Genomic DNA, 8,020 nt, shown 5'->3' on the forward strand with positions numbered 1-8,020 from the left:
TTGTTAACATATTTAAGAGACTGATTTTTGAATTTTCGATGGCACCCCAACACTACCATACGGTCTTTTTCAAACATTGAGATTATGTATTTGTAAAAAAGCATTACAAAAAAAAAAAACGATGACACAGAATGAATGCTGAGATATAAAATGAAGAATCACTTCGTATATTAATCTGTATAAATGTGACTTAGTAATTTACATTCCTTATAATTCCAAATTTACATTCACATGAAGAACAATGGTCTGGTCTGTGCCAGCTTTTTACCTATTTTTACCTTTCGTCAGCCATAGCACCCATCCGCATGGCTGACATTTTTGTGACCATGTGATAGAATTGTACCTCAACTAACATTTTGCTAGAATTTTATCACTCAATTGACCAATTTAGTCAAGCAGTTAGAAAGACAGGAAAAAATTTCACAAGAGCATATATACTACCTCAACTAAATGATACTCTGATACTAAATGATACTGATGGAAACTTCAGGTCAATACCAGTAACTGGTGGCTGCAATACCAAATTTATGGCAGGGTCAACCAGGCTACGGCCCTGAGTCTAGCTACATAATGCAAACCCCACCCACTCCCCCACCCTCCCCCACATCATTCCACATTAAAATTGTGGTCTAACATCGGCGATAGGATGCATCATGTACTGTACATGATAGTCACTACCACAGACCATCTCAATCCAAATGTCTAATTATGTAATATTCTACTGTACTGTAAAGAAATACCAGACACTGCCTCTATGCTCAAAAAATAGTGCTAACACTGCAGATAGGCCTAGCTGTGGCCGAGTGGATAAAGGCGGTGGCATTTGAAGCAATGAGGCTTAGCATTCGGGAGGTTAAAGGATCTATCCCCGGCCAGGGCATGGTAAGGTGGGTTTTTCATACAAGACCAATCTACGATTTTCCCATCTGAAATGACTTTCAAAATTGAGTTAAAATGTTGAATTGGAAGCCTCCCGACGTGAAACTTGTAATCCATAAGCCCTTGCAGGCTTCTCCTACATTTGTGGTGGCTTAAGAGTCGTAAAAATAACTACCTGATTATTATGCCTAACAGTTTATAATACAGCTCTGTCCCACCTTATGCTAGCTAGCTAACAAACGCTGTTATTAGCCAAATACATTAAGCCTAAAGGGCCCCCAAAATCGCCTTGCGGTTGGCTTGCACAAGCTAAATCCAGCCCTGGAAGGCTGATGGCACTCAATTTACCTTCTTCATCCATTGCGCCAGAAACCACCTTACCCCCAATCCCTCTCTTCCATTCCCACTAAACAATGGAATATCATTCATTGTACCACCCTCTTTGGGTTGAGTTGCTTGTGAATCATTTTCCAATCCATCACAAACATATCATTTTAAGCTTCTACAATTCTAAAGGGAGTTATGAGTGAATAATGTACAAACAAAGAAACCAAAATTTAAAAAAAAATTAATGTTTTGATATGACATCTCAGATTGAGAATAACAAAAGTCCAGTTTTGCCCTCATTGGTTAACCTAATTCTATGATTAATAAAAAATAAAGCTAAACGCGAGCCCGTCATGACTGGTTATAAATACACGATGAAACGGTTTAAAAACAAACAAACACAACTGCAAGGCTCATGGAAAAACACACATTTTTGTGCAAACTCGAGTGTGTTCTTACAGTAATCATTTCCTTAAAGATTACTCAAGATTTGTTTCAGTTGGAGGAGAGTTCTAATGTCTGTTCAAATTGTCATCATGGTGTATATTCTGGAGGAGGCACAGAAACATTAAATGTTGGGGGAATTCCGGAAAAATCTTGCTCTAGAAACTCTTCCCAATCGTCTACCAGACGCTCTCTGCGGGGCGGTCTTTCAATCAGTGGGTGTGGCCACAGGAGATTCGTGGCAGAGATGAGGATGGATAGAGCCCCCGACATCACCATGAGAAAATATCCCGTGTCAAAGGTCACCACAGTTCTGCTTGTTGGTGCTATGGGATCTTTCCTCAGCATATCTTCCAGAACAATGGCCGCCCAGAAGCTTAGCAGACAAGTTATGACGCATATAATTACTGGAAATAATAAATAAGAAAAAAATAAAGGTTAATCTAATGTTGAAAATACATTGACCAGTGTGTCAGCATCAGAATAATATAGACAGCACTTCACTGCCGACAACATCAACACAACTGCCAAATCTGTTGGTATCCAGACTCCACCCAGCAAAGGTTGGGCTATTAGTGATCATTTGGTGTTGGCGGACATTGCTTGCTTGCTTAGCAAATTGCAGAACATTTTCTGCATCTTTTGATCAAAATCAGATCAGGGCTCAAATTTAACGGTTGTATGGTCGTCCGATCGTCTTGAGACGACCAAAAACATGTCGGACAACCTGAAACCCTGCTTAGGTTGTCCGATGGATGACTAGCTTATTTTCTGTGAGTGTTGAACACTTCCAACGAAACTTGGAAAATCCCCATTTTTTAAAATTAAAACCAGCCCTCCAAAAATTATAGTAGCTTGTTGGTATTCCCCTCCATTCATGTTAGAAACTACGTTAGAAATATATCACATTTTGGTACATTCTGTAATGAGGGGGAAATCCTACACTAAGGCTGTATGTGCATACTGTACATATGCACTAATGGCTACGTACATTACCGTACACTACAGAGTACAGACCCTGGTGGCCGCGACCAATATTGCTTTCTACCTTACAGCTGCACGACTACAGATGTATGACAAGCTAGCTGGTGTACAACTTATATGCAGGACTATACTGTGTATGTATTACAAGCTAGCTGGTGTACAACTTATATGCAGGACTATACTGTGTATGTGGGCATACCGCATGCTCATTTCTGTTGCTGCAATGTACGTGCTGTACACCCTGGGCTTACCCTCTGTCTCTGGAAATGATCAGAAACAATTACAGACATCAGTATTTTCTTCCAGAGAATTCCCGCAACCTTCTTTGAGAAACTCTCGGTAAATTCTCATGGCTGTACTTCATGTTTGCCCATTAGTTTAGCAATTTTCTCTTAATACGATTAGGTGTAGACCAAGGCTATTGGCATCAATGATGCAAATTACCCAATCTTTTCATCTGACAGATCATACATCGGATATCAATATTTTCATTAAACCTTTTCTTACAGCACAGCACAGGACACCCAACCCTTTTCTTTGTTTGAAATTTTGTAATTGATCGATCTCTACCAATGAGCCTAGATTTGGCGAATAGTACATTGTCATGATTGTGTGATTATTAACTATACAATACTTTACTACACAATACTTTACTACAGAATAATACACAACAATTTACTACACATAAGTACCAAAAGAGGTTGTTAAGACCGTGGAGCGTGAACGCATATTAATGATCCTTGGCTTCACATGTGGTAAAACGTCACAATGTCTTTTCAAGCTAAACTTTGGCAATGTCACCTTTGTACTCTCCAGCAAAGCTGTTCCATTTTCTTCTGGAGTCCCTACCTTCCACAAATTCTTTCCAACCATGTCACACTGAAACTAAAAAACTCACCTGTCAATATATTTCCCACGGCATATCTCCTCATGCCCTTCAAAATTTTCCCACTGGGACCCAGAGTGTCCAGTGTAAAGGCAAACAGTGTAGTTGTAACAGAAAGGAAAAGCATCGCCACAATACTTCTCATAATGGGTGTAGATTGATCATCAAAACAAACTCTTTCCTCTGTGAAAGATAAAACAAATCAACATGTGCACATAACAAGAGTTGAATATACCTTGTCTATACTTGATTGGATACAAATGGAATAACTTTTATTGTGTACTTTTTGATGTGTTAACGAAACACTGGCAAGTTTAGAATCAATATGACATGGTACCCCATCTTAAATAACTGGAGCTTTGTCAAAATTTAAAAATGTCAACATGATGTAGTAATTATGATAAAAATGATGTCATATAATGAGCAACCAGAGTGATCTTGAGATAGTAGATTATGGAGTACAAACAACAGTATGTTTCAACAGAATTATTACGAGATGTAGACATTTACATTGTAGAATGCCCACCTTGTATAGGAAATATTAAATTGTGACGATGACATTTAAATATTCCTTTAAATACATCTTTCTTCTCCCTTAACTTCTGATTTTTTTTTTATATCAACCATGTACAGATTTCCCACATCAAAATTGTTGATATTTAAGAGTTTTTGTATGGTCTGAAATGACTACATTTTCTCATTGGAAATTGAACTAAATCTAGTATATAAACGAACCACACGGGTAAAAAGTAGTGAAGGGTCGAACAGGACTAATCTTCTGAGACGTTTGATATTTTTACCTGGTGTGAAGCTTTCAAAGAGGAAATTCAAGACACCAAAGGATTTGGCGGGGCAGTTGCCACCGTGAAGACGGAACCAGCTCTGATCGGCCAAGGCCGATATCAGTACGGCCATCACCACCAAGTCAAACACAGCAGCGATCCAATTGCGCTCTGCTTGCTTGAAATTTAACCTGTAATTATGCCTGTGTCTTCTCCTTCTCCGACCAGACCGACTTCGAGAGCCGTGCGACGAACGGTGTCGGCGGTGGGAGCTACTCCTGGAAGTACTGCTGGATCTTTCTACTGACGACGGCATCTGGAATGTAGAAGAGAAAAAACATATTTTCTTAGCTGTTACTTAGGAAAACTAATGTTGAAAAGTGTGATATTTCGTCAATTTTTTTTTAGCTATGGCAGGGAAGTTTTCTTTGGCAATCTTACCAGCGGGGTGTGTGATCACCAGCTTTGCTTGTAAACTTATGCTAGAAAATCATGTTGACGTTTTTTACTATTTGCAACCTATATCCTTTATCCAACCAATAAACTTTGTGAAAAAGCAGTCATTGGAGTAACTTATACGATAAATGATGCCTTGTCCCAGAGATACATCTCCAGGGTACTGGATCAGACTTTTCTAATGCACTACTTTTTAATAATTTTGCTTCGAAAATGAAAGAGCAATGTGGATCATCAGCCTGACTTTGGAAGTTTCATTTCACATAACAACGACGATATTGAATTTTTTGTTTGTTTACGTAGATGTGATTAGTGGTTTTAATCGAACAGAAACATGCATAACAAACTAGCTTAAAAGATTGACTTGATTCATAAACCTAACCAGGAGTCTTTCCAGAGATTGGTGAACAAACTTTTTAAGGTACTTTAAAGCTAAGAACTGGATGGATCACATCTAACAATTTCAAATTCAAGGTATTGTAATTTTGTAAACAAAGGTGATAATCGATCCAAAAAAAAAGTTTTACTATTTTGAAGTGGAACTTTTGTCCCATAGTGCAATTGAAACAAGCCATCTGTTGATATTTGACTGAAAACTGAATAGTTTAGGCCTCGCACTCAATGTAAAGAAGTAGTATTGCCACGATATTACTGCTACCTACTGTATCATACTACACAATCATTTCTGAGACGTTAACAGCAGAAGTGCTCTTTGACCTCCAAATATATGGAGTGATGACAGTCCCACAGATTTTGCTTTACATGTTTAATTAAGTTTATTGCTTTTGTGATTGCATCAAAATTTGATCAGATTAGGCCTGCATCTGAGTGAAAAAGATTTACTCTTGTACAGGTTCAGAATCAGAACTATTAGGCCTACGAAGAGAGTGACATTTCCCCAAATCTATCCGTTAGTGAAAGTTCACTGTATAACTCTGGCATTGTGAATGGAAAAAAAATTATTTCATGAAAGTACTACAAAATTAACAAAATTGATGTTTCCTGCTTTAACTGTAAGTCTGTATCAATCTTAACTGTTGTCATTAACCTAGCCTACGATTGTCATATATCAATTACCAGTTACACTCAAACTAAGATCTGGGGCCAACTAGGCTAGGACTAAAATTTGACAAATAAATGAGGCAATTAGGCTATAGTGTCTTATACAGCAGCTTACTATGTATTAGATATATGTTAGAAGGAATGCATTTGGACGGTTTATCATTGTTTTGGTGCTTCTGTGTTTCAGGCCTGGTCAAATACCCAAGATTAGAACACCGCATCCAGAAACAAGTATTTTGTCCAAGATAAAACTCTACAACCAAAAACTTGAAGGTACATGGAAGTATTTGATCACTAGCTTAATTAAGTGAAACATGATGCTTTTCACATAAAGACACCAGGAAATTATTAAATCATCTGGGTTTACATTTGTACTTGTAAACAATCACAACTTAGCCCAGCTTCAAACTGGCAAAACAGGCAAACTTTAACTTTTAAACTTTTCAAAAATTTGTGCATATTCCAGGGATTGTTTGAGGGTACACGGTAAGTTTGCGATATTAAGGGTACTAATGTTCTTTCAAAGGATAGCACAGATGACAATCTCGCTGATTGAGCTCAGTGGTTTTTCTACATTAGTTCCATCATTCAACTAGATGTGATTTCATTGATGATTTGATCAGATTCTGCTAGGAAGAATTATAATTGTAAAATTCTGGAGTCAAAACTGCTCGATGGAAGGAAAACTTTCCTAACTTTGGGCATTCCTTGAACTTGAAGTTTACTGACATATCATCCCTCTAGATGGGTGGAGTAATCCACAAAACTTAAGTGTCTCAAAATACAAAATTGATGTTTGCTTGCATCACTGTGGTATTTTGGCCAATTTGATTAAGTCTTTGTAGGTTAAAATGGTGATTGAAAAAGTGGTTACCATTTGACCAACAAACACGGTAACACTATAGTACAGTGGCTTAGCCACGTTCTATTGTTAGGGGGGCAAGATTTTTCTTAAGGGGGGCCACCCTGTGATGGTTGATGGTAGGAATTACCAACAAATATATGTATTTATGGGCACCTCGTCTGCACAAATACACATCCAATGGTTCAGTGGAACATGACACACTTTCACTCAATTTACCTCTAGTGCAGAGACAGTCATCGTGGTTTCTGCATGAATATAATGCACATGGGTTGCTAGCGCTAGTTTGTAATGGTTATACAACCCGCCAAATTATTGGCGCTTATTCTGTAGGACCATATTGATCAACGGTCTCCGTATGTGGGTATGATGAATGCCCAAAATGTGTAATATCTCGGTCTGATTACCAAGTTCTGACATTATTGGAAGTACTATGAAGCCCTGAGGTATGAATACTTGTGATTAGAACTCGAAAAAATGTAAAAAAGAAGTATTTTGAATACATCACTGGATTTCATTTGGGGGGGGGGCAAGACTGTAGCTCAAAGCAAATTTGGGGGCATTGCCCCCCCCAGCCCCCCTCTGGCTACGCCCCTGGTACAGTGTCTGTCAGTGCTGATACGTAATACTAATACATGTATAACACGCTAGGCCTATGTGAATTTAGGAGACACACAGCGTTACCGTACACCACCAAAGGTCCTATACCCGGTGACATTAACTGGGACAGTTTTAATCCGGGAACGGCACGTGTTATTCGGGGTCCTTCCCCAGAAATCAGGACATCTGATCACCTTACCTTAGAGTCAGACCTGGCCTCACTCGAAGAAGAGAGAAGCCTAAATCACTCTACAGTACAGTACAGGCCTGATTGTTTAGTGTTACTGTTACTACTAGTACTAGGCTAGTGTTGTTACGTTAGGCAATACCGTAATTCCCTTACTTTCGTCGTAAGTGGGCTAAGTATAACTATTCCACCACTCCAGAGTCCAGTGAAAATTGACCGTGCATTAATTTCTTACTTTTCTAACTTGAGACCATTTTAGGCGGAGAACGTCACAGAATCTTTTCTATTAGTGTTAATTTCCGGCAGCAATTTATTACGTTCTTGCCTAACAATACATGTCGCTTATATTTACAATAAAGGCTCGGCCTATGTTATGTTGGTTATTAACAATGAGAATGACGTCATGCAAGGTGTAATGAAGTTCAAGCAATTCTCATTGCGCTTTGCTGGTAAAGGATGACTTTATGCAAGGTTTTTCATTTGGCCTAAGTTATTTATGTTAGTTCAATCGAGCAAAAAAGCAATGTGGATGCTAGTGATTGCTTCGAATG

The 8,020-nt window shown here is 38.5% G+C and overlaps 1 protein-coding gene across 3 annotated transcripts; it reads right to left on the minus strand.

Moving 5' to 3' along the window:
- Positions 1–136: 136 nt before the first annotated feature.
- LOC139968022 (transmembrane protein 127-like) lies at positions 137–7,864 on the minus strand. Of its 3 annotated transcripts, none has more exons than XM_071972305.1 (4): positions 7,705–7,864; positions 4,321–4,618; positions 3,533–3,703; positions 137–2,057 (listed from the first exon to the last, which is right to left on the minus strand). In XM_071972305.1, exons 2-4 carry the CDS (start codon positions 4,616–4,618, stop codon positions 1,741–1,743), a joined length of 786 nt encoding a protein of 261 aa, XP_071828406.1. In that variant the 5' UTR covers positions 7,705–7,864; the 3' UTR covers positions 137–1,740. The 3 variants fall into 3 exon arrangements, with proteins under 3 accessions (XP_071828406.1, XP_071828408.1, XP_071828409.1); XM_071972307.1 differs by having other exon boundaries at positions 7,626–7,834; XM_071972308.1 differs by lacking the exon at positions 7,705–7,864 and adding an exon at positions 7,482–7,617.
- Between the last annotated feature and the right edge of the window lie 156 nt (positions 7,865–8,020).

Source organism: Apostichopus japonicus, chromosome 5, assembly GCF_037975245.1.
Source record: "Apostichopus japonicus isolate 1M-3 chromosome 5, ASM3797524v1, whole genome shotgun sequence".
Lineage (NCBI taxonomy): Eukaryota > Metazoa > Echinodermata > Holothuroidea > Aspidochirotida > Stichopodidae > Apostichopus > Apostichopus japonicus.

Bases quoted from the DNA above. Each gene is read 5' to 3' on its own strand.
- LOC139968022 (XM_071972305.1), bottom strand. From the start codon at position 4,618: ATGCCGTCGTCAGTAGAAAGATCCAGCAGTACTTCCAGGAGTAGCTCC. The intron at 3,704-4,320 runs GTAAAAATATCA...TATCTTTCACAG, and splicing joins CTTTGAAAGCTTCACACCAG to AGGAAAGAGTTTGTTTTGAT. The intron at 2,058-3,532 runs GTGAGTTTTTTA...TATTATTTCCAG, and splicing joins CGTGGGAAATATATTGACAG to TAATTATATGCGTCATAACT.